At 44.2% G+C, this 26,544-nt stretch overlaps 1 protein-coding gene across 31 annotated transcripts in view; it reads right to left on the bottom strand.

Moving 5' to 3' along the window:
- Nucleotides 1-26,544, bottom strand: part of Foxp1 (forkhead box P1) — a 691,302-nt gene that overhangs the window by 152,614 nt on the left and 512,144 nt on the right. For 4 of the 31 annotated variants that reach the window (XM_063285841.1, XM_063285844.1, XM_063285840.1 and 1 more), the window contains exon 1: nucleotides 16,850-16,999. The exons of 23 other annotated variants lie outside the window; for them this stretch is intronic. Coding sequence is in view for 3 of the 8 variants with exons in the window: in XM_063285838.1 (XP_063141908.1) it covers nucleotides 16,083-16,085 (3 nt within the window). In the remaining 5 variants the exon portion in view is untranslated. Of the gene's footprint in view, nucleotides 1-16,082; nucleotides 16,780-16,849; nucleotides 17,003-26,544 lie in introns of those variants that run through there. 4 more of the 31 variants (XM_063285838.1, XM_063285839.1, XM_017592562.3 and 1 more) reach the window with 3 other exon arrangements.

Consider the following 26,544-nt stretch of genomic DNA (forward strand, 5'->3'; position numbering starts at 1 on the left):
CACCACCATCATCACCACCACCACCACCATCATCATCACCACCACCACCACCATCATCATCACCATCATCACCACCACCACCACCACCATCATCCATCATCATCATCACCACCACCACCACCACCACCACCATCATCCATCATCATCATCACCATCATCACCACCACCACCACCATCACCACCACCACCACCACCACCACCATCACCATCATCACCACCACCACCACCACCACCATCATCACCACCACCACCACCACCATCATCACCACCACCACCACCACCACCACCATCATCACCACCACCACCACCACCACCACCACCATCATCACCACCACCACCACCATCATCATCATGTGTATGTATGATGGATGTGGGGGTCAGGACATTGTGTAAAGTCAGTTCTTTCCTTCCACATTTATGTGTGTTCTAGAGATTCAAATCAACTCTTTAACCTGTGGTGCCAGCGGGGGTTTTTACCCACTGAGCCACACTGTCAACACTGTAAAATGTCTCCTTTAGACCAATACAAGGTATATGAACTTCTCTGCTCATATGATGAACCCCAGACTCCCATATTTTACAGGCAGCCTCACTACGAAAGAGAAGGGAAGACAGACACACAGAAGGGCTGTAGGAACAGGTGTGTCCACAAGGCAATGTCATTAAGCCTACTGAAGACAGAATGGCAGGAGATGGAGCTGTAGGAAATGGCTTTTGGGGGTTAGTCTGATAATGAATAAAAATAAGGAAAGTAACTTTAAATATCTCAGGTGGACAGGATGGTGGAAGGGAGAGCAGATCATCTGGGTATCCGACTGTTACGGGATGTCCCGTGACAGTTCCTTCCCTTACGGATATGCTAGCAAAGGTGGGAGCAAATGCCACATTAAAAAATAAACCAGAAACCACCATGGGTGTCAACAAAAGACCTGAGTGATCTGAATGTGTGATATGCTTTGAAATCAGCCACTAAGGGCTGTTTTTAGAAATTCCATATTAAGTCTCTGCAAGCTAGTCTTTAAGTTGTCACGCGCAAAAGGGACCGACCGCAATGCGTAAGATTTTGGATCCCACTGGGTTTGACACCTGTGATAACAGGTCTGCTCACGGTTGATCGGAGGAAGATTTGGAAAGACTGTCCCACAGACCTACCTGTATTGATGAGAGGAACTTCACAAACACTTCCCAGGCATTATGACCCCCAATTCATATCACCGTACATTAACTTCCTTTGACTCAGTTTCCAGTACGTCAGCCCAGGAAATATTCTTTACTCTAGTACCATAGAGAATGAGAAAGGACAGCTCTGACTCTCCTAACAGTGTCTCAGTGGCAACTGGAGAAAAGATTTTTCATGTTCTGTTGGAAGATAAAACGAGACACACTGAAAATAAACTAAGTGTGTGGACGTGAGTTGTAGACATATATATGAGAGGGATGGAGAGCACAGGAAGATGAGGAAGAACAAGCAGGAGAGGCAGGAAGAGGAAGAGAAGAGGTGAGGGCATTTATGTGCACAGACATGAATAAATCAAAGAACTTTTCTTTACAGCACACAGTGCCTCTGGCCCACGTTCCAGGCCAAGCGCTAATGTAAATAACTTGAAAGGCCCAATTCCATCTCTGGAGACCTTTTACTCCGGTGGCTCTTCCTGGGCTGGGTCAAATCAACACTTCCTTTATAAAAGATGTGACAATCGCCTAGCACTGGATGACTCTGTGCTTATTTGAGCACTGAGATCAGGTTACAATAAAGGCTCAGTTGGAGGGTGTCACCCAGCAGAAGCAGCTGATAAAGCCAGCCCTTAGAAAGAGCCTGTGAACTTACAGAAAGGGAGTGCACACATGCAAAACCTTCACCCAGACAGACTGCCCAGGTGCCCCTTTGCTTTGACTCTCCTCTGAGGCCCTATCTGCAAAAAGGGATCAGAGGTATCAAGGTCTAGGGCCATCTCTGAGAGTCTAAGCAGAGCCTGCAAACTCCACTATGGGATGGCTTGCTAACTTCGCCAGGCTCTATCTCCATAGTAACCAGGAACATGGGCATTTGCAGCATGACTTCCTTCTCTGGATTCAAGATGGCTCCACGCTCAACAATGCCTTCACTTTCTAAGTAACTGAGTGCCATCTGCTTCATACAAATGATGTTTTACTTCAGCATGCTTGCCACGCTTGAGTCTGAGCTATTTGTGTCTCAGGTTCATAGCAGGTGCTCAGATGAACGGCGAGGTAATCCTAGTTTAGCATGTTTACCAAGGTAGCCATTACTTAAAAACATGTTTACCGCTCTTAAGGAAATACTAACATGTTTGCATAAAACATAGGCCTTGCAAGCACACACACATACGTATGGCAAGCTGGAAGGAGGAAAAGAAACTTTTAGAGGAGAATTTGCATAACACCCTTATCGAGAGGTCTCTGATGAGACTGACATATAGAGGTCCTTTTTAAAAAAAGCTATCTGGAAAGTTTGGGGTCACAGGCCCACACACTGTAGCCTGTGTTTTGTCTATCATCTGGTCTGCTGAATTCATAAGACAGGCAGACATTTTACTCATTTAAAGGAGTATGGGTCAAAAGACAAATGTATTGCCACCTGTACTCATGACTTTGAATTCAAATTTTAGTAGTAACTTCCTACACAGCCTCTTACTTTATGGGAGGGGAGTCAGCAACTCCTGGTCTGCTCTCTGTTTACCCTTAGTTTAAGTTGTTGTTGTTGTTGTTGTTCTGTCTTATGCTTGAGGAAAGTTTTCTATACATCTGTCCTCTTCTTCAAGATAATTTAAACTTAGAATTCACAAGGGCATTGTGAATTAGCTGATCTTAAACTCAAAAATCACTTCTGTTTCTCAAAAAGAACCGGCAGAAACACATCCACATGCCTTAAAAGCCAAAACTGTCAAAAAGTTGAGGTAAACTTCTGGGCCTGTGGGTTTTCCATCAGGTAATTTTCTATCTCTCAGACTGGTACTAGACCTGGTTAATTTGTGCAGGTTTGTAATCCAAGCTAAGACTTTTCCTCTTGTAGCTTTAAAAGTAGGTCAGAATGGTTCACCTTTCCTCTAATTCCTCTCTGGACTCTCAATACCCCTCAAGATAAAACCGGATTCTCAGATAATCTCATAGGCTAGTAAACAGTGACTGCACACCCAGGGGCAGGATTGCTTAGTGATTAAGAACATGGACTACCAATGGAATAGGGTTTGAATCCCAGCACTCACACAGAGGTTTACAATCATATGTAACTCCTGTTCCGAGGCATTCAATGTCTTCTTCTGACCATTATGGATACCAGGGACACATGTGGTACACACACACATACAAGTAGGCAAGCCATCATGTACAATTAAAAAGGGGGGGGGGGGGAATGTGGAAGGAAAGGCATTTTGCTTATACCACACCTCAATTTTTAGTCCTCTATTCACAATTAGTCCTCCTTAGGACTGATTGTGTGAATGTTTGTGTGTGTGTTTGATGTGTATGTATGTTTGAATGTGTGTTTGTGCGTGTTTGAGTATGTGCAGCTTGTGTTGGTTTGTGTGTGTGGGGGCGTTGCTTATGTGTGCATGTGCATGTGGAGGCCACAGATTTACCTAAGGTGTCTTCCTACACCACCTATTTTTAAAACAGGGTTTCTCACTGGAAGCTCATGGACTTAGGAACCTGAGGCATGGCCTCCCAGCATGACACCCACACCTTGCCCAGCTTTTAGGTGACTGTTGGGAGACATAACTCAGCTCCCTCGTCTTCCTAGGGCAAGCACTGGACTGCCTGAATCATCTGCCTAGTCCCTCCAAACTGGATTTTAAAAACTTTGCTGGTTATTATAAATGGAGCCTTTGGTTATCACTGAACAACGGGAAAGCCAGCTGATCTCCCATCAGCAGTCCAGTGACTGGAAAAAAGTAGATGTCTGAGGAAAGCTGACAATGCAGGCGACTGTGTAAGTGTTAGACACACAGAGCAAGAAAGTCCTCAACAGACTGTGACATCCTGTTACCAACGCTCCAAACAAAACAAAAGACTCTCCCCACAAGTCTGGGTGGTTAACAGCCATGTACCAGAGAGTCTTTCAGGACCCCCTCAAACCTGACTCAGAGTAGACTCTACAATACTCGAGCAGGGATAGGATTCCAAACAGCCACTTGTAGCCAATCCAGTGGACTCGTATACTGGAAGGGCTGGGGCAGAGTACAGCCTCAGATGAACTGACACACTCCACACGGACCTAGTTCTTTAAAGGCCAACGATTCTCTCAGTATCCTCTTCTACAGAGTCCTGAGAGCTGGGAAGGTATCCTAAGGTTTCAGCACACAATTCAACAGCAAATCATTGCAGGGCATCCTGGGTGGGTTTCCTAAAATGGCCCACAGTCTTTGCACAGAAGACGAAGAGACTCTGAAGACAGACCTGATGAGAAATGAGGGCACAGCCCCATCTGGGCAACATCCTAACACTTCTTGGGTTAGAATCAGGAGAGGACTGGGTCGAGTACGACTTTTTGCTCCTGGGAAGCAGAAGCAAGGAGATCTCTGTGAGTTCCAGGGCAGCCAGGGTAACACAATGAGATTCTGTCTCAACACGGAAAGTTTAAAAAGTACGTTACATATAGAAGATAGTTCCCAGGTCAGTGGGCAGAGAGATGAGGAAGCTTCCCCAGGTACCAAAATCACTTGCTCACGACACCCCACCCAGCACTTCTACACTACTCCTTTCAATACTGGTCACACAGATCTGTACTGACTTGATTTCATATTAATTAAGCTACACACAGAGTAGTTGGTACTGCAGTGACAATTACTGAGTACACACCTCCCATTATTATTATTATTATTATTATTATTATTATTATTATTATTATTATTTCCCTCACTGCAGACGCTAACAAATTTTCCAAACACAGGAGCAGAACAGGCAGGAGCTTTATTCTTTGTCTGCTACTCCTTAGACGGGATTGTATTACATTGTAGAATGGAGAAAAGCAACTGGTATTTGTGTCTCACTTAATTTTATTTTATCCTGAAGAAAGACAGAAGAAAGAAGAGGAAAGAGCGTCATATCCTACTCTGCTGCAGGGGCAAGCCCCAATTCGCTGGCATTAACACTGGGAACCCCAAACTGCAGACACCATAGAGAGAGAGCAGGAGGTCCAGACAGGAGGAAGGTTCTGCTGCAAGCCACACCCCTAATGAAGACCTAGGGAGCAGCAGGGGTCAACATAGTCTGTATTCACCAGCGATTATGACTAATGCTTTTTTATTTGGAAGGCACACAGAGGATACTTCCCACCAAAGAATGAGGATTTTCATGAGACTTAAAAAAAGTAAATAAAATCTATGATCTTCTTGCAAAATTGAGTGAAATAAGTTTAATGGCTATAAACATTCAGGAAGCTTGTTTGAAGTCTCTTAAGAGAGACAGCAAGAAAGAAGGAAAACGCCAGCCTGTCCTCCTCCTACTCCTATGAAGACAGGAGCCTATAACCACCTTGTTGGAGCACTGGCTGGCTGTTCTTTACTGGAGCCAGTGCCAGACTCTGAGTCACCCGCGCCAAGGCTCCTGCACCTGAGTTGTCTTTGGAGAGATTCCACTTAAGCATTGCCCAAGCCCCAGCTTGCTGAACTCATGGGAGTTGGATAGGATCACAGCCTGAGGGCTACTGACCTCAGGCAATGTGAAGATCACTAGGGTAAAATACAAGATTCAAGTTTATTAGGAACTGTCTAAAATGTGAGCTTGGTTCAGGGATTGGAGAGATGGATGGATGGATGTTTCAGTAGGCAAGCATGAGGACCTGAGGCCAGATCCCAAGTATTAACACAAAAGCCAGGTACAGAAGCTCAAGTTTGTAATCCAGAGACTGGAGACAGGAGGATCCCTGGAATTCACCAGCCAAGTTAGCCCAGGCAAACTAGCAGGCTCCAGGCTTGGTTAGAGACCCTGTTTTGAGAAATAACATGGGGTGGGCTGGAGAGATGGTCCAGCAGTTAAGAGCACTGACTGCTCTTCCAGAGGTCCTGAGTTCAACTCCCAGCACCCACATGTTGACTCACAACTGTAACTCATGTATGTGGTGCACCGACATATGCAGACAAAATGCTAAGACATAAAATACTAATAGAAAGGAAGAACATGGACAGCCATAGAAGAAAGATACCTGGCATCAACCTCTGACCTCACCCATGGAATAGTTCATGCCCCCATGCATACACTACTCATACACACACAGTAAAATATATATATACTTTATATATACATATACATATACATACATATATATGTATATATATGTATATATATATATATGTGTGTGTGTATGTATATATATATATATATATATATATATATATATATATATATATATATATATAAAATAGTCATGAGCTTGGATGTTGCATCAGACCCTCCTTTCCACCTTGTGAAAGTCCAGACTGAATAAATGGTACAGGCCTTCCTTGGTGCTCAAGAAAGAAAATACAGGGGTCAGATGTGAGGATAAATCAATCAAGGGATCTATAACTCATGATATTAACCCCCTGTTTTCTACAGGAGCTTTTTATGGGGTTGTGTCCCAGCCACTCATTATGACTAATAAAGATTCACATCTTCTTGGGCCTCGGATTCAGACTTGTTACTGGGGAAGCTTGATGAAGAGTCTGGGTAAAGTGTGCGCGGATGCATAGTGGATTTTCCTTGATTGACCAAAAACACAGATTTCTGTATAAAGAGGGGGGTAGGGGGAAGGGGGGGAGAAAGAGAGAAAGGAGAAAAAAAGAGACATGAGGAATCAAGGGAAAGAGGAGTGAGGAAAGACAGAAAGGTGAGAGAAAATAGAGAGAAAGGAGAACAGGGAGAGACGAGGAAGAGAAAGAGAAAGAGAAAGGAGAGAAAAGGGATAGAGAAAAAAGAGAGGAGAGAAGGGGGGCAATTCCTTTTCTTTTTGTAATATAAATCATTCACACCCAGGATACCTAAGAGGCAGCTAACACCTATGCAGGCTTTGCTTCCCATAGGCCTTCTTTTTCTTGCCTAAAATCTGAATTAAGGAGCAGCAGGGGGGGGGGAGGAGCAAATAATTGAGACGTCTCTGTTTAGATCTGTACCCCACTTTAAACTGTATTATTTGTTTTCTTTTTTCTTTTTTTCCCGGAGCTGAAGACTGAACCCAGGGCCTTGCGCTTGCTAGGTGAGTGCTCTACCACTGAGCTAAATCCCCAACCCCATTTGTTTTCTTGATATCTAGTTTCTTGAGTTCTTTATATTTTGGGTATCAGCCCTCTATTGTATATAGAAAACAAACAGGGGGTTGGAGAGATGGCTGAGCAGTTAAGAGCACTGGCTGCTCTTGCAGAGGACTCAGGTACAATTCCCAATACCAACAGGGAAGCTCACAAATGTCTGTAACTCTAGTTCCAGGGGACCTGACACCCTCACACAGACATACATAAAGGCAAAACAGCAATGCACATAAAAAACAATAAATAAATAATTTTCTTTTAAAAAAAGGTTAAGAAAATAAAAACAAATGAAGAAAACGCAGCCAACCATGATAAGAATTGCTGCCCAAACAAGACCTAGGATGAGGTGTCTGAGGGAGAAGAGAGCTCCCTGGTGCTCTCCTGTCTTCTGTACTTCCCAAGGCAGTACTGAAAGCAGCAGCAATGTGGGGGTGAGGGTGGGGGTGGGGGCTGCCCATGCCTTTAATCTCAACACTCTGGAGAGAGAGACGGGTGGATCCCCAAGTTCAAGGCCAGCTGGGTCTACTGAGCAAGTTCCAGGACAGCCAGGGCTACACATAGAAAGCCTGGCTTGAACCTCCCTCTCCCCCCAAACCTCCAGCAAATAAAGAAGCAGTGACTCTGTGTGGATAATGCTTTGAGGGGCTGAGAGTGCAGCTGAGTGATTGTGAGTCTGACTCATGGCACCACGGACACAAACAAGACAGGCTCTGGAAATGAAGAGGAAGAGGACACGGGGAGCTTAACTGAAATCAAACAGTCCCTGCCCTGGGCCCACAGCCTGGCCATGCTGCTGTTCCTCTCTCCCTGCTGTTTTATCTACTGCTCTCTGCCACCCTCAGGGAGGTGGGGAAAGTTTTATAATTCTTGATTCAAAGTGGAAAAACAAAGAATGTGACTTGTTCAAGGTCGCAAATGTGCTGAGTGGCAGGGCAGAAAAACAAAAACAAACAAACCTTGTTTCCAGAGGCTGAGATATTCACACTGCACCAAGCTCACTGATTAACACAAAGACTGTGGCGACCAGGAGTCCTGGCACAAGCATGTGAGGTCTTAGGGAGCCAAAAAATGGAGGAGTTACCTTGGTTCTTTTCTGTGTTCAGGATGAGAGGATGGGCTACCTTATGGTGCTACACTTTGAACTTCATAGCTCTTCCTTTCCCCAAAGAAAAGATCTGCTTTGTTTTTTTTTTTTTAAACCAATCTTTTTATTCCCAGAATGTTCAAGAGTGATGGTCACATTGCCCGGCCTACCCACCCTTCCTGTTTTCTGTCTCAAGTCACCAGACACCATCTCCATTTTGCCTTTCCTTGCTTGTAAGCCAGTTACAAATGGCGGAGTTTGATGACATCCTCAAACCCAGGAGGCCAACACTGCTCTGATCCAAGCTGCAGCCTGGATTCTAGAGACTCATAAGCTCAGACATTCCTGTCACTCTCTCCCTCTGTTTTTCCCTCTCTAGCCACCTTTTGCTACCCATTTACTCTGGGGACATGGATTCAGTCACCCCTGTCTCTTGGTCCCTAGGCCTTCTTCAGTCCAATGGGACTGAACCCAGAGCTGTCTATATTTTGGTTTGACTAAGTTAAAAAGATTTTTTTTTTTAAAGTAACTGCAAAAGCCAGGTAATCATCTCTCTCATCCTTCATCAAAGAAGCTTCGTGTAGGACATGGGGAACATTACAGAGATCCACAAGGGTCAAATGTAAAGAAGTGGCCTGGCAATCCCTAGCTCCAATTGGCACATGTACAATGCAAATCCTACATGGAAGGCTCAGGGGAACATCTCAGAAGAGCAGGGTGGGAAGAATCCAAAAGCTGGGGACCAGGATGCACTGTAAGAGAAGTGTCTTTATTGGCACGACGGGGATGCTGCACCCATGAAATCTCAACAATATGGTTGCCTACACAAGACCTAGTGACAGCACCGCCTGACTTGCCAATGTGGATGGGAGGAATTCTACAAGTTCTACCCCAAGAGGAAGAGAGACGGGCAATTGGTAGCAGCTGAGAGAGGGAGAGTAGTTCTGTATGAAGAGCCCCTGAAAGGTTATCCAATGCCAAGTGCTCATCCATAAACATATGTATATAAGAGCAACACTGAATGATCACAGTGGCGTGTGTGTGTGTGTGTGTGTGTGTGTGTGTGTGTGTGTGTGTGTGTGAATAATACAGAGAAAGAGGTCATCGAGTCAAAAGGGAGTGAAAGGACAGTGGTGGGAATGACTTAAATACAGTGCTCATGGATGCCCTCTAAAACATTTAAACCTTTGTATTCATCTACTTGCTTATTTGTTTGTTGCAGACAGGGTCTCTCCTCAGAGGCCTGGATGTCCTGAAGCTCATTCTGTAGACTCATGGAGATCCATCTGCCTCAACTTCCTGAGTGCTAGGATGAAGGGTGTGCACCACCACACCCAGCTACATTTTTTTCACAATGAAAAACAAAAACAAAATACAGCAGCAGTAACAACAACGACAACAACAAAGCCCTTTCCTAAGGCAGAGCTAGCGCGATCACGGATGGCGTGTGTTTGCGTGTGCATGCCTGTGTACGTATATGTGCATGTATGTTTTACCTTTTTCTGTGAGACAGAGTCTCTGACTGGTCTAGAACTCACCAAATAGGCTAGACCAGCTGGTCAGGAAGCCAGGGATTCCCCTGCTCCCACCATGTTTAGCCTGGGTTCACAAGTACACACATCCACACGCCTGGCTTTTTGAACATTTTAAAATTACTCTTAAATGTGAGATCTGGGGATTAACTAGGTTCTCAGAAGCACTTTACCTACCAGCTGTTATCTCCTCAGTCCAAGACCAGAGTTTTTTGTTGGTTGTTCTGTTTTGTTTTAAATTCACAATTTCCCTGAAGCCCAGTAACAGTTCCTACACCTAGAAGCGTGTCTAATATTATGCCTTCCTTACCTCGCTGGACACATGGGATCTGGCTTTCAGGGAATAAAGAATTCTGGTATCCGCCCCATCCCCCTCTGGCTTCTCAGCATGTGTCTGTCTGTCTCTATCTGCTGTCTTTCTGTCTGTCTCTCCCTCTCTCCCCCATTCATGTGAGTGAGTTTGGGGTCCCCGCATAGCTCAGAATACACGTGGAGGTGAGTGGACACCCTCGGGTGTCAACTATGTCTTGTACCTTGAGATAGGGAGTGTCTGTTGTTTTTCTACTGAGTATTGCCTGGTTACTTGGCCCTTGAACTTGCAGACTCTCTTATCTTTGCCTCCCATCTTCAGATAACAGCTCTGGAATTACAAATGCTAGCTACTGCATTGGACTTTATAGGCATGAGCTTGGGTCCTAATGCTTGTATGGCTTGCACACAGTTTATATAGTAAGTCTTTACCCTAGGCTAGGCATCATCTTCTTAATCAATTAATGAATGTTTATTTTATTTGAGTACCCTGGAATTCATTATATAGAAGGGAGTAGAGGGGCCTCCTCAAAATCAGAAACCTGCTTGCCTCTGCCTCTCCAGTACTGGGATTGAAAACTATGTGCCACCATGTCTGGCATGGCCCTCATTTTGAATTCACTGTATACTCTCACACATATTATAGTAAAAATGTACATGCACATACACAGACATACACAGATGAATGTATAGAGTGGTGGAGGGAGAGATTATTAAATATCTACATTCTTCAAATTGCTTTGGGCCTTGGTCACTGAAGATAAAAAAGCTGATTTCAAAAGCGCAGGGGAGGCAACTGGGTCTGTAGAGTTCACGTCTCGCTGGCACAGAGCCCTAAGTTTCATTCTCAGCACCACCTAGACCAGGCATGGTGATATGGGACCGGAATCTCAGCAATGGAGTGGTGTACCCAGGAGCTCTTGTTCAAGGTCACCCAGGGCTTCGAGGCAACTCCAAGGCCAGCCTGGGACTTTGCAGATCTTATTCTGTACACAACAAAAATCATTCCCTCCCAGCACAGCTGTGCCATGGCTGAATGTTTTCACTAGCAATGAAGGCTCACCACTGCAAGCAATCCTCATTGTCCCACAAACTGTCACTATCTGCAGTGAACAGATGACAGGACAGAAAGACGTGAAACGGTAAAGATCATCTGATACTCAAAGGCCTCGGCCTAGAACCTGGTGAAGCCGATCACATAACGAATAGACACTGTTAGCACCGTGCACACACACAAGAAGCTATGTGACGAGTAAAAAGCAAAGATGCCTTTGGAAGAAGAATACGATGGCCTAGAAGTGAGTGCCAGCAGAGAAAGGTAACTGCACCGTCAGGGAAATCTGGTGGAGATTAAGGGCATCAGTTATTCATCAGTGCCCTATACCCCTGTAATGCATGGACGTGGCTTTCTTTCACTCTTAGAGATGGAACTACGTGAGAAGCATGGCAGAATCTCAAAGAAATCGAGGCGCATTTAGAGTACATTGAGGGAGCTGAAGAGATGAACTAGTCAGTAATGCACGCTTCAAGTAAACACGAGGACTCAAGCTTGGATCTCTAGAACCAACACAAAGAGCAGGCAGGTGATACATGTCTGTAACCCTAGTGGTTGGGGCAGGGGTTGGGAAAGAGACACAGGAAGATGCCCTAGGTCTTTGGTTTGGTTGTTATAGACAATGGATGAGCTCTAGGTTTAGTGAGAGACTCTGTCTCCAAAAAATGGACTGATCGAATATGATGCTTAACATTAATCTCTAGCCTCAATATGCCTGTGGGACACACACATACTAAGAGTACAACACACACACACACACACACACACACACACACACACACACACTTAAAATATGTAAAAGAAAGTACACCAAAGTATGTATTCTCAAAAGCAACTTTTCCTTCCTCCCTCCCTCCCTCCGTCCCTCCCACCCTCCGTCCCTTTCTCCCTCCCACAGGCTAGACCAGCTCTCTACCACTGTGATATCCCTCCCTCCAGCTCAAAATCTAACATCCTTAGTACACCAAAGTCCAAGATAAGAGGTTTAGGGTTAGGCTTAGAGCCTGATTTTGGGTGACACGGTGAGACACTGCTTAAAATAAAAACTGAAGGAACATTAAAAACTAAACTGGGCTTATCTGCTATAGTTATGTTCAGGCAGTGACAGTGAACTCTGGAACTCCCGGTAACCACAGTTTAGCATACGGTTGAATTTGAGTATCCAAGCATGAAGAAATAATGATTCGTTGGGAATTTGGGGGAATTACTGACCCTGAGAGAATCATCACCAGTCTAAAATCGAGCAACCCTATTTTTTACAACATTAGCATGTCTCCACAGAAGCAGCCTGCAGGCTGGTTCAGTGACAACCACTCATTGTGCCTACACCTGGAGCCTGGCTTCACCACCTGCTAGCTGTGTGAACTTGGACAAATGACTCAACCTTCCTGTGCCTTAGCTTCTTTATCAGCAGGACTGGGAATAAATTACAGAACCCGTGTCACAATGCACACAGAAAAAGAAGTGACTGAGCTAGAGGAAAAAATAAAATAAATAAAATATAAAAATAAAAAATAAAAAATAAAATAAAAAGATAAAACCAAGCAGGTCACCACCACCTGCCCAGGACACTGGGTGGCCTGCTGTAAAGACAGGTTCCTCAGCCAAACTGGAATGCAGATAGTCCTTTGAAAGTTACTTCTTTAATGTAGAGATTTTCAGATCTAATTTGTGTACCCAGAGTCCAACAAACATTTCTGAGAACCAAAGAACCTAACAATGGACTGTAATGTTGCAAATTCTGTTCATCTGAGGCTCAGGCCAGCAAGTGGATTCAAGCATTTTTTTTTCCTCTGTGCTTGGGAGCCACAGAAAGGAGATCACCACAGCCCATGGAGGGTTTCAGGCACTCAGAATATGTAGGGTGAATGAAAGGGGTTCATATCTTTTATCCACAAAGAAATGAAAAAAAAAAAAAAACCATAGCAAATTACAACTAACTCTGCAGAGCTAACAGGCCTGTGTCTCTCCACATACACACCAACTTGATTTTTCTCTTGGTTAGGTCTCCAATAGCATTCATTCTTAGTTTAAGATTTTCGGTTGTGCTGAATATTAAAAATAAAAATTATGGGGCTGAGGATTTAGCTCAGTGGTAGAGCGCTTACCTAGGAAGCACAAGGCCCTGGGTTCGGTCCCCAGCTCCGAAAAAAAAGAACCAAAAAAAAAAAAAAATAAAAAAAATAAAATAAAATAAAATAAAAATTACACTTCGTCTCTGACCATAACTAGATGAGAATTCATCAAGACCTCGTCTTCTGCCTGTTCCCATCCTATCACAAACTAGCTATACTTTGTGGGCCAATTTTTTTTCAGGGCAGAACATTTTCTCATGAGGTGGGTCTGTAGTCAGAAGTAGCCTGTCTGAGTGGGGGAAAATGTTTCTCCTACTCTCCCAGTCAGTCCTGGGCAGGTCCAGTCTGGGCAGTCACACAGACACACCCGGGAACTGTAAACTATTTTAACAACAGGACGGTTTTCCCACCTCAAAAGTGGGATCACCTTCAGCCTACTGATGTCCCAAGGGTGTTCCGAGTATCAACAAGTTCACATTAGTCAGGCACTTTGATTTCTACAGACAAAGGGCTCTGTGGAACTACAAAGTATGATTATCCAACCCAGGGACCTTTGTGGAGTACCCAAGATGACACGCAGGGAGGCAAATGGCCTGCTGTTTCCCACTGTTGCCCTCCCAGAAGCAAAGCTCCCCACCACTCCCGAGCTCAAGGCAGGGCCAGCCAAGTGGAAGCCATGCTGTATCTGAACTTGGCTGCACTCTTCCCTTATATAGGCAACGAAGAGGGAATCCCTCTGTGCGCATATTTTCAGTTCACATTCCCAAATACTATAGGCAAACACACAGATTTCAGCTGTGATTTACAGGGCTGCCTCTGCCTGGGCCAGTCACCAGGTTAGGACCATGTCTACACAGCCCTGTTACAGGATGAGTCTGAGTGAGGGTGGATCTTAGGGAAACCCTGCCTCCTTTCCTACAGAAGCCCAGAGAATGGCCACAGGCGACCAGGCCAACCCCACTTGAAAACTGAGAGAATAAAATGAAAAAAAGAATATTAGCTGGCTTGTTTTAAACCTACATTCAATCTAGGCTTGGGACTTTCCCTTGGACTCTGGAGTACTTGTAAGAATGTAACAATCTTTAGGACTGTGGAAAATATTATATGATTACAGAGACTAGTATTATATAGCATAATCTCCTCTCTCTCTCTCTCTCTTACACACACACACACACACACACACACACACACACACCATTTGGCAGTGCTTGGGATTCTACTCTGAGCCTTATGTATGCTAGGCAAATTCAACTATTTCCAGCCCTAAAAGGGATGTTTGAGGGACACAGAGGCCCAAGGCCCAAGTAGACCCTTTGTCTCACAGCATGTGACAGCCTTTAGGGAGGAGTCAAAGACTGGCATTAAACTGTGCTCTTCACTAGCCACAGACAACTCAAGGTCCATGTGCTTTTAGCTGAGCTGCTCAGAGTTGAGAGTGTAACCCCCAAATGGTGTCTGGATGATGACAGCTAGAGGAAGAATGTACATGAGACCCTAGGTTCAAGCCCCAGGACCAGACTGAGCATGCAAATATCTGATAGACAAATAAATAAATAAATAAATAAATAAATAAATAAATAAATAAATATGCTTGCCTTCGACACAACTGTAAGAGTTGTTCATCATCACCGTGGGATTACTATTAAAGTGAGCCACCGTACACCATAGTGTGACAGTACGATGCCACTGAAGCAGGCATCTACACCTTCCAAACCACGGAACAAAGAATTCTGGGAAACTCTATCCATCCACAGCAATAAGCTCATTCTTAGTCCACAGCCTGGCAAAGTGTCAGGGAGAAATGTAAAAGACAGACAGACAAACAGACAGACAGACAGACAGACAAAAGAAAGAAAGAAAGAAAGAAAGAAAGAAAGAAAGAAAGAAAAGAAAGAGAGAAAAGAAAGAAGAGAGCTAGCAGGCTCCTGAGCCTAAAGGGTTAACTCGGTTGTCTTTAAAAAAAAAAAAAGGACATGTATAATTTCCTTTTATCCTAAAACAATGCATTTATTATTTTCTGTGTATCTGGTAAAGGGCATGGCTTTCAGAGTGGAAAACAAAACAGACGTTGGTCACATGTTTATTTGCCTCACCTCCTCCCTTCCCTTCTGATAAATAATCAAACATGCCATCCAGAAAAAACAAAATCAGCGAGCTGGGAAATTTGATGGTCATCAAGCAGGCTGAGACAGCAAGCAGAGCGGCCCACTGTTCCCACACTGCTGCTCAGCCCCCACACCTACTCCACCATCTGAGTAAATAGCCAGCTCACTCTTTCCATCTTCCCCACAATTACTCCTACTGTTAAACAAATTGTCCTTAAGGCAGTCGCAAACAGCAGCTTTGCAACACCCCCCGCCCCCCTCTGCAAAGCAGAGCAACTTCTGGACATTAAAAACAGCCATCTCGGCCACAGCGGCGCACACAGAAACCGAGACTTGTTTATTTGTGTGGACCTTCCTCCCATTCGATGGTCTGGACAAGTATGGAAATTCTATTTCTTCCTCTAGCCTAACAGATACTGCTGAAAACATTGAAGTTTATGGATATTTAGTCTGAGGACTAACCAAGTTCAGAATAATAGCAATTCTCTTAAGATCAAAAGAGCCAATTTTCTACTTCCTGTCTATTCCCTCATCAGTACATAGCTTAAAAAAAAATAGCACCTGGCTTGCCAATTACGGTGACGCTGAAGAACAGGGGTAGAGGAGGTGGAGCGGGAGGGAAGAGAGACCAGAAGGTGGGCCAGGGCAGGAAAAGGTGGAACCATTTTTTAAAAGCTCATACCATGTGTTTGAAAGTCAATTCTCCTGAAGAGCCCAAGAGTAAGGTGGTTCTGCCAGCCCCGGTGCCAGAGCTTGCTGCCACCCCAATTACCCACAGTGGAAACGGTCAGAAGAGGGTCCGATATCAAAGTTAACAACCATTGCTGGGAGCAAAGCAGGCTTTCTCTCTACCTCGCAGCCTCCTCGAATTAAACAATAGTAATATGAATGAGATAATGACCGTGCGTGTTTCGGCAGCCTGACTTTTATTGGCATGAAATTGGTACAAATATTATCAAGACCGATTCGCCCATGATGACGGTGTCGTGATGTCAACCCCGGAGGACAAACTCTGCAGAGTGTCACAGGCACCGTCCCCACACTCTCTCAGAACTTGAGATAACAGAACAGGAAGAAAAGAAGCAGGCGGTACATACAGGCACGCAGAGAGAAAGTTACGGTCTACATTCAGCCTGTGGAAGTGTCTGGCAACACTGGCTGATTCCTCCTGATCAGAGCCAAAGCCACATGTGAAATCAAGAGAGAATTATCAAGGAGTTAGCAGGATTCCGTCCTCTCAGATCTCTATGGTGAAGAAGAAGGAAAAAAAAAAAGGAAGAAGAAGAAAAAAAGCTTAGCCGGAGAGAGGAGGGAGGGAAGGAAACACAGTAAACAACTTGAAGCATCTCATTTTCTCCTTTACAGCGCGTCTGCCCAAGCAAAGATCCTAGCTTAAAAGTTTATTTAGTCCATTGAAAATGCCCCCCCCCCCCACCTCCCGGCACTTACAAGGAAAATGAAGAGTTTGACTGAGTGAGTCTCTACGTCTGCCTTTGCAGTTCCGTCTTGCCGTGGATGAGCTCTGGCTGTTTCTGTGAAGCGGGGGTTTGCCGAGTGGTAAAAGAGATGTTTGAATAAACAGGAAGTGCTGAGCGCTGAAGCACACTCGAGGAGAGAACACACTGGAACACTGCCCTTTGTAGGCAACCTCGGGGAGGTTCGTCTCCACAGTAGCTGCCTGGGCTCTCACTCAATGACAAGGAAACCACAAGAATTCCTCAAGTAATTCTTCACTTTCAAAGCTGGGAGATCAGTTGGAGCTTGCAGGTAATTTTCAAAGTTGCACAGAGCACTTAAAGAAATCTATTAATGTTCAACACACCTAAATCACTCCAGGATAGCAAGCAGGGACACAGCACACACGGTGTGCCCTGTAGACCAAACCCTAGCCAAACACCGCTCCTGCACGCAGACGAGTACACACCAACAAGGCTTCAGGAAACCTGTTCTTGAGATATTTTTGTGGTGACATTTACATAGGCAGGATGAGAGTGAGAGAGAGAGAGAGAGAGAGAGAGAGAGAGAGAGAGAGAGAGAGAGAGAGAGAGAGAGAGAATATGAGAATATTCAGACCTTGCTGACCTTAGAGGGTTTTGGTCACATATATTTTTAAAGATCACACCACCCAGCATTCCCGGGATAAGCTCCCTGTCTGGTTTGATTGCCTTTCCTCTCTGTTCACCTCCTCTGCTATCAGGGAAACGATCTATGGACCATGGCACCCGCTTGCCCACTTCCTTACTCTGTCCTACACTGATTATCAAGGTCCTGTCTTCAGTCACCAGTAGAACCGGACGGGTACCATAATAAAAGTGAGCCACAGGAGGGAGGTGTAGCAGGTCAGCTTAAAAACTGGGAGGAAGAGTCATCGAACAGCCATATTCAACTGGAGACAGGAGATAGCAGAAGGCTTCCTTCCTAAAATGTACTGCTGTTGTGGCTGAGTTCCCCTGCCACAGAAGCATCTGACTTGTTATTAAGCGTGGAACGCTGGCCTGCCTGTCAGGCAGGTGCTAATACTCGGCTAAAATAACTCATTGGGAGCTGTCAGTGAGGTGTTTACATAGGCCCCGATCTTTTCTTCATAGAAGGAAATTTTTTTTTCTTTACTGGAATTCATCTTCTTTTGATCTCACATTCAAAGCAATGGCAGCTTGATAGACATTCAAGTCTGAAAGCAAATCCAGACGCTGAAGATAAACGGCCAGAATATGACAGGCAGAAGCATCTAAAGCTTACAGAAATGAAGAGAACAGCATGTCGCCCGAGTATTACAATAGCAGAAATCAAGAGACATATTAGGTGGAACTGATCAGCCACAAAAACAGTTCAAAAGGCAGATCACAGAAACGGGATGAGGGGAAGGGGGTGCGGGGTGCGGGGTGCGGGAACAGGATCAATCTGGTTTGCCTGCCTCACCTCCCTTCTGAGCCTCCAAGTCTGCCTCTTCCCTGCACAAGGGTGGAGCGTCCAGAGCAGAGTCTCTTCTCTAACTGGGCTGGACCATTTACAGAGGTTACAAAGGATTTGCTAACAATCTGCTTCGAGGGGCAGGGGAGAAAGGAAGGCACATGCCCAGGCTCCCCCGTGCTGCACTGCACTGCCATGCTGTTCCTGTTCCTAGAAGTGGCGGTGGGTGGGGAGCACATAGCCTGGCCCAAGGGAGGTGGGCAGTCAGGAGGCTCTTGCTTAAACCACCCTGGGATGGACTGACACTCTAAGATGGCCCGGCAGTGACGGACTGCGAGAGCCCCACCTGCAGTCATACACATGGTCAGATTCCTTCAGTCCCAGTTAGGCCACTGTTCCACCCCTAGGAGCTGCAAAGCCATGTAGGCCAGTCTCTTAAAGGGATTATTGCAAGAACTTCTTCACGGCATAAAAAAAATTTTTTAAGAACTTTTTCTTAAAGGCATACTTTTAAAAAAAAGATATCTTTTGTTTTAAAGTCAATGCATATATCAGCAGAAAAAGATATTCTCTGAACAGTTCTGCCTGAGTTGTTTATTAATAAACACTGAAAGGGAAATGGCAGAACCAGACTAAAGCACATCAGAATTCCATATTTACCCTGTGGTTCTCTCTGAATTGTTTCTTCTGGGAAATCTCACTGGAAAAGTGAGATTCTCTTTTCCGTAGGATGCTAGGATTTTTAATTATTACTGCCTCCCTGTCTCCCCCCCCCCCACTATCCATAGTACGCTCACAGTAAAATATGGTTTAAAAATGCACAACACAACTTTCCAAGCTGTAATCCGTTTAGAGTTTGCCTTGTACCAACAAGATTCCTGGAAAACTGAGGAAGAGCCTTGGAGACAAACTATGAGGAGCAAGGCTGGGAGACTGTGAGGCCCTCAGCGGTCAGAATATCCACATGAGATCTACCTTTCAAATATGTGCTCGCTTTATTCATAAAAACATCCCATAGGAAACCGTGCTATTATAAAGATTACGGTAGTCCCATCATCTTCATCAGGCTGGATAGAGACCCTTGAGGAGGAAATGCTACAGGCCTTTGCTAGGGAATCCTGTCTGGTGAGGGTGATTCGAGGGCACATTCAGGGGGTTCCTTTAGCTATAGCCAGGATGATGACACTGTTGGAAATTCCACAAAGTCCTTGGGAGCCTTGGCCAGCGGCTAGTGCTGATAGACAGGAGTGTGTGAATTCATCAGCGGCGCTCAACGGTCGCACCAGGGCCAGTCTCGATGTCCCTTGGCAACAGGGACAGAGACAGAGGTTTTAGATGACAGGTCTTGGGAGCACTGGGAGCACTGGGAGCACGGCAGTACAATCGTGGGGACCACTGTCCATGTTCAGTCTTTGAACTCTTCGGGTGTGTCTACAATGGTATATCTTGCTTACCATGTGTTTGACGTTGGGGTAAATATTTTGCACATTTTTTAACATAAATATTTTTCTGTTTTACTCACAGTCAAAACACGTTACACATTCACGCTGTTTGTAAATATTTTCCTGCTTTTACAAGAATCCCCTTTAAGTCAAAACATGTTTATATTTATTTTGTCAAAACAAATTCTTCCTTCAAAACAACACGACATGTTGTCAACATAGTTTCCAGGTTACAATAAAAATGGTTTCACTTAGTTCCCAGCACAACAAGCAAAGCAAACAGCACATTCCATCCCAGAATCTAGGCTGTTTTTCTCAAGTCACCTCTGACCCATTCCGTGGAATGTCATATATTCAGGGCTGGACCTTTGCTTTAAATCGCACTAGATCAAACGAGCCAGTCTCCTCTGTCATTCCCTGACACCAAGGAAACAAAAGAACAAGGTAGTTGCTTTCAACATTTTCTCCCCGAACTTCTCAACTTCGATATTCCACATGACTGTAATTTACCCCCAAACAAGGGAAGTTTACCATAAAAGTGAAATGCAATTTCCCTTGTAGATTAGAAAATAGATTTTTCCTCCACAAAGAATGCAATTGCCTCCACTTTGATGAAAGAAATAACATTCCATTTCTTCGGACATTAAAGGTCTTTTTACAAAAAAAAAAAAAAAATCTGCCAAGTAAGAAGGCCTTCATTAGTATAATTAAATGACTGTTGGGCTTTTTTGATATAAACAACTTTTGAGATGTCATTTAAAAACCTCATAATAACACCATTAAAAAGCTACCATTTTTAACAGAGAGATTGTCTGCTCAGGGCCATGGAATGGTAGCCACGCTTCAGGCCCGTCCTTTCCCCCTTTCAGACTTCTGCTGGACTTGAATGTCACCATAGACCTTGAATCTTTGAATGTGAAATGGCTTCACTAATTGCTTTAATTGCTTGAAGATGTGCAGGCAGGTGAAACCCGATCCCCGTGGCCATTGTGGAGACTAAGAACAACACTGGAATGTTTACATAGTGGTTTGATTTTAATAGGCAGAAGGGCTGAGTTTAAGACAGCAAGAACACAGCTAATAGGTGACCTCTTAAAGAAGGCCCCCTCTAAAAAAAATAATGCTAAGGACACACAACCAAACACAATGTCATGTTCCGAGAGGCAGTATCCTAAACACCGAGGTTATTACCCAGTTCCTGACATTTCCACCCAAAACACTACACGTAAGAAAAATTAAAACAGAAAGAGCACTTTACAGGTCAGTTACCTTCTGAACATATTAGGACTCTATGGTGTTTTTAAGTAAGCACATTCATTTTACATTTTAAATTGCATATTTTTTTCAGGAGTGTAGCACTCTATTGTCTTAGAAGGGAGGGGTTAAGTGTCCCTCACCCCCATTTATGGCTTCTTGTCTCTTGCATACTCTTTGGCTGTGAGTTATGGCCACACCCCTTTAAACCAGTGTTATGTATAAATGTGCGTCTCCCTCCTGCCTGTCCTCTTGCCATGTGACCTCAGGGTCTGCTTCTCGTTAGTAGGACCAAGAAGTCCTTTAGAGTGGTCATTCAACAGTGGTGGCCACATTCCCTGGATGTTTTAATGGCTTGAAATGGACACCCAAGGTTTAGCGATAGCTCCCCGTGGCTGACTTCTAATGGAAGGCGCAAATGTAATCAGCGCATGACAGGAAGTAAGTGTACGCCATAGTCACTAAGCCACAAAGGTCAAGTAGGAACAGGTTTGCAAAGGCAACTAAACAGTCTTCATACATGCAACAGACATACACATAGACATGTGAGTTACTGCGTGTGCATGTACACATACAGATGTCCACATGCAAATGTAATGCACATGCGCACACACACGGGATTCATGCGTATATGAATATTTCATATATAGTCAAGAATAGTTCACTGCTGCAGAAGGGAAAGGGTGCCAGAAAATAACACAAAGGTTTTAGGGTTAAGCTACGTTACTTGGGGCAATAGACACGCACTGTACATGAGTGCAGACCAGGAGGTTGCTCTTCCATAGAGCAGGGAGCACTGTGCAAGTTCTGCCTAGCGAAGTAACGTTGCACATTAACTCATGACGATGAAATACAATTGCAGAAGAAAAAAAATAAAGTCCTTTTAAAGCCATAAACAGTTTTAAATGCTATAAGCTCTGCAATAAACGTAGGAGTTTCTTTGCCCGAATGATTTGTTCCCCAAACACTGGAGACAAAAATGATGAAACCAAAAATACTTGCATAAAATATCCTTTTGAACCATGGCCACCTCACGCATATTTATCAACATTTACACCCTTTCCGAAAAATGAAATCCCCTGGCGAGAAGTAAGTCCTTCCCTCTGAAAAAGGAGGGAAGACAAGTAAGTATCCATTTAAACATTAAGTATAAACTAGTCCAAGCCAGCGAGAGGCACACAGAGGGGAAAGTAAACAGGCCCTGCTGCCTACCCCCAAAATAGTTCCCCTTTGAAAGCTCTCAGCAGCGAGTGCCTGGTACCAAGGGCTGCCCTGTGAGCTGGAAGGGTCAGCAGAGCTATGCTAAGCTGACAGGTTCAGTTTACAGCGGCCAGGACTTTGTTTGGATATACTGGCCTTGCTCACTGCCAGCTTAACAACAGATGGCTAGAAAACTTTCATTATGTTGCACAGGACTGAAACTGCAAACAATCCAGAAAACTCTGAAAAAGTTTAACTCCCTCTCAACCGATGTGCCAAAACCAGAGTCCACGCAGGCCCCGGGGGCCTGCAGAGGCAGGCTGAAGGCAGAACCTGCCAAGTGGAGTTCAGGAGAAGCCATCCTTGCAGGCTGCGGAGTGAGGGAGAGCTACTGGAGGCTTATTTTAACTGTTCGAAGTCCAGACCTTATAAGGAGTTGCACCCATTGTGCCTTCTTGTATTTTATTTTCCCAGAACATAGTGACAGACTTTCTTTCCCTTCAGAGAGAAAAATCTTCCAGACAATTCCCAATTCCCAAGCTCTCTTCCTGCCTCCCCTTTATTCAGGAAGCTGGCAGGACTGCATCAGTCTCACCCCAACACCTAGATTTAAATATGACTTACCCAAATCTGTGTATAATTTAAATATTCATTAAGCCGATTCAATCCCTACTGAATCCTAGTCTCTTCTAATGCTGGGAGACAGGTTATAAATATACCTTCAAAGGTTTAATTCAATTGGCAATCTGAGAGGTCTTATCACTGGAAATGTGTTATTTTCCTATTATTCAAGAAATGAACAAATGTGTTTTCCACAAATGTATTTTAGAAGCTACCCTTCGCTGTTATTGAAAGAAAATTGTGTTTATGACTCCTTTAGCATAGTGTAAACTCATAAACGTCAACAGAGAGTACAAGGAAAACTGTCAACTAAATATTGTTTCCTTCACGAGCTGTTCTTCCAAGTCAATTACGCCTTTCAACTTCTGGGGCATTGTATGATAAACTGGCAGTAAAAATCATTCACATTAATATACCATGGTGCCTTGCCTGCAAAAGGTAATTAAGGAAGTAAATGACTCATAAGAATAGACATATTAGCTGCAAAATGAAAGGCAACTGAGCTGCCACATAAAAATATGTACCATTAAGATACCGCATTTTCATATTCCTGTAATCAGCTCCAGTAGACTAATGCTTATTTAATCCAGTTCTGAGCTAAGTCCATCAACAACTGTTTTTCGCTGTTTTCTCCTTGACTGAACATTATGAGAGCAGGTTTGGAATAAATACTGCAATGAGATTTTTGCATACTCAATTGAAGAACAGGTTTTTACATTTTAAAATCTATTTTTCTTTCCCCGAGAAATATAACATTTAAAAAAAAAAACAGATTACTGGAGGAAAAAAAAAATCATACATAGCAAGTTAGACGTGCCTCCTTAACAGGTAGGGCATCTGGAGGGAGAGATCTTTGTTTCTATATTTGCCTTTTCTGGGATGCCAGGCCTCCAGCTCCCAGGCCCCGGTTTCCTTTATGAAGCAAAGCCCTCTTGTTAACAATGTCTTCCATGAGCATTATGGTTCCACAGGCAATTCATGCTTCAGCAAAGGTGGAAGGAGACAGCAAAAACGGATGGGCGAATTGCTAAGTGAGGTTGACGGTGGAGACCTCACCAAAGCCCAGTGTCCGGAGTCCTTCCAGGGCTAGCCACCAGACAGACAGATGACCCCTTCTCTGGGCAAATGGAAAGTAATATGAAACTCACTGCCCCCCTGTCCAATTTCATACCCCCATGTCTGAGTCTCCACAGTCTTTTATTTCAAGGCATCGCCAACAGCCCATCCTAGCCCAGTCCCAGAAAAACCTTATCCATTCAAAGAAGTCTGAGGTGTTTTTGTGGAGGCAAAGTTGCTCATCTTTCTTCTTCTCTGCATTATTGATCCTTATCAGTCATCGGAGTCATGTGCACTGGGGATCAGTGTAGAGGTGGTGGTGGGGGGGGTTTCCTAGATACAAGAACAAATGCCTACTTTTGTGGGAACTGGAAGCTTCTGTTGTAACTCCTGCAACATAGGCCTTCTGATTTAGTTTGGGTGTCCGTTTGTATACCTCTGGCTATGGTAGCAGCAAAAATTGGTCTACAAATTATGGCAGTGACTATTTTCTGTGAAGTTTCTTAATAACGCATTCATGCTCAGTGGGCTCTAAATGTTTCTAGACACTGTCCACAAACTTACTAAGAAGCCACAAAGAGATCTTAGCTCTTTTGCTTTCTGGAAGAAGGTAGGCTTTTGATAAAAGTAAAGTTCTAGATTTGGGATGCCCCCTGGCATCTAGGAGATGTTTTGTTTTACAAATTGATAAACAGCCAGCTAGGTACTTGAGAACAGTTCAGGTCAGAAGAAGAACCAGACACAGACCCCTTGCTGGTCTTTTACCTTTTCACGGCCTGGTGAATGCAGGGAGCCCCCTGGTATATAGGTGGACTTCACCTTGCAATGCACTGTTGCCTCTTGTTGGAGCTGATACTGCGTAAAACAACAATTAATGAGCTCTAGTCCTTTCCCTAATTAAAGAACAAAGGTCCTTGTGCTAGCAGAGCAGCAGGGAACAACACACTCAGGGAGACTTGAACACTTCTAATTGCCTTCAAATGGAATTCTTGAGATTTCAGAACATAATAGGATCAGGAACTCGGGCACTAGCACCATCCTTTACAAATAAGCCTTCACAGAACACAGCCAGCTGTTAATAAATACACCATTATCAAAAATGCAAAGTTGCCACTGTAACGCCCGCAACCTTTGTATTCATGAAAATTAACCCACATGCACGAATACAATGATACATGAATTCGTTTTTAAAACAAATACATCAAAAAAAAATAATAAACTAAAAGAACCTCACAGGAACATGAAGGCAAGGAGGCAGATCCTCCGAGCCCAGTACTCGTCAGGCCTTCAGCAGTTGGGTTTCAAACATGTAATTAAGAAAGATAACCCCCAGTTTTTCATAGTCATTAGAGGCTTTGGGTAATAGAATACTCTCTCCAAAGTGTTACAAACACACCGCACTTCTAAATAACCTGCCTGGAGAAAGTATGCTCTCTACCAAGGGCAAAGCTGCCGTGCAGCGAGGAACAGTAAATGGCAGGCTGGCGTTCAAGCCCATTAGCTGCTATCGGATAGCAGCACATTCGCTAGCACGCGACCTGTGAAAAATCTGAGATCTCTTTAAATCTTCGAATTGGATTACTGCATTAATTCTTAAGAACTGCGATCCCTCAACCAAGTCAAATTGCCCTCATTAACAGTGGAAAAACTGCCTCTGCAATAAGTATTTCTTAAAAAACGATATTTATTATCTATAATCACTTTCACATACCTCCCCTTGAAATCTAACCAAAGAATGCCAGTGACTCGGAGGCCTGCATCCTAACTTTGAATATTAAATTTTGGTTCAAATAAAAATAAGAATGGAAGCTTTTTTGCTCACGGCTTAAATTTACCAGACACTTCCTTTCGAGCTGAGCGGCAGTCAGCTTCCGTTTAGAGGAGAAGCTGGGGCACGCGGAGAGCTCTTGAGTAGAGCATTTAGGTAGCCTCAGTTGACTGGGGGAGCTGCAGTCTTGCATGGCCATCCGGTGTTATGGATGGTGCGTGGACTGAGTTCAGTCCCAGACTGGGCTTTCAGTCTATGCTACTATAACAACTGGTACTACAGATTTATCTAAGAGAACTGAAAGGCAACAGTAGCAACATGGTGCCCTGTGTGGAAATGATACCCATAACAGATATTGATACCGCAAGCTCCCTCCATTCTTCCTACATCACATTGGCTAAGAATGCCCAACCTGTAGTGAGAATGTACTGGCTGTGGTTTTCAATCTGTGGGTTGCGACCTGTCGAACAACTCTGTCACAGAGGTGACGCATCAGATATCCAACATATCAGATATGTACAGTAGCAAAATGGCAGTTATGAAGCAGTAGCTAAAGTAATTTAATGGTGGGGGGGTGGGCCATTACCACATGAGGAGCTGTATTAAGGGGTCTCAGCATTAGGAAGATGGAGAGCCCTTGCTCCAGAGTGTTGGGATTAAAAAAAATGGGGGGTTGGGGATTTAGCTCAGTGGTAGAGCTCTTGCCTAGGAAGCGCAAGGCCCTGGGTTTGGTCCCCAGCTCCGGAAAAAAAAAAAAAAAAAGAAAGAAAAAAAAATGGGGAAGGTAAACTCCGTGTCAATTCCATCATTTTTCACTAGAGTGGCCTCAGCCAGCTCTCGGCCTGACCACACTGGAACAAATTCTAATCTTTTATAAGCAACGCCAATCCCTG

The sequence above is a fragment of the Rattus norvegicus genome, chromosome 4, assembly GCF_036323735.1.
Source record: "Rattus norvegicus strain BN/NHsdMcwi chromosome 4, GRCr8, whole genome shotgun sequence".
Lineage (NCBI taxonomy): Eukaryota > Metazoa > Chordata > Mammalia > Rodentia > Muridae > Rattus > Rattus norvegicus.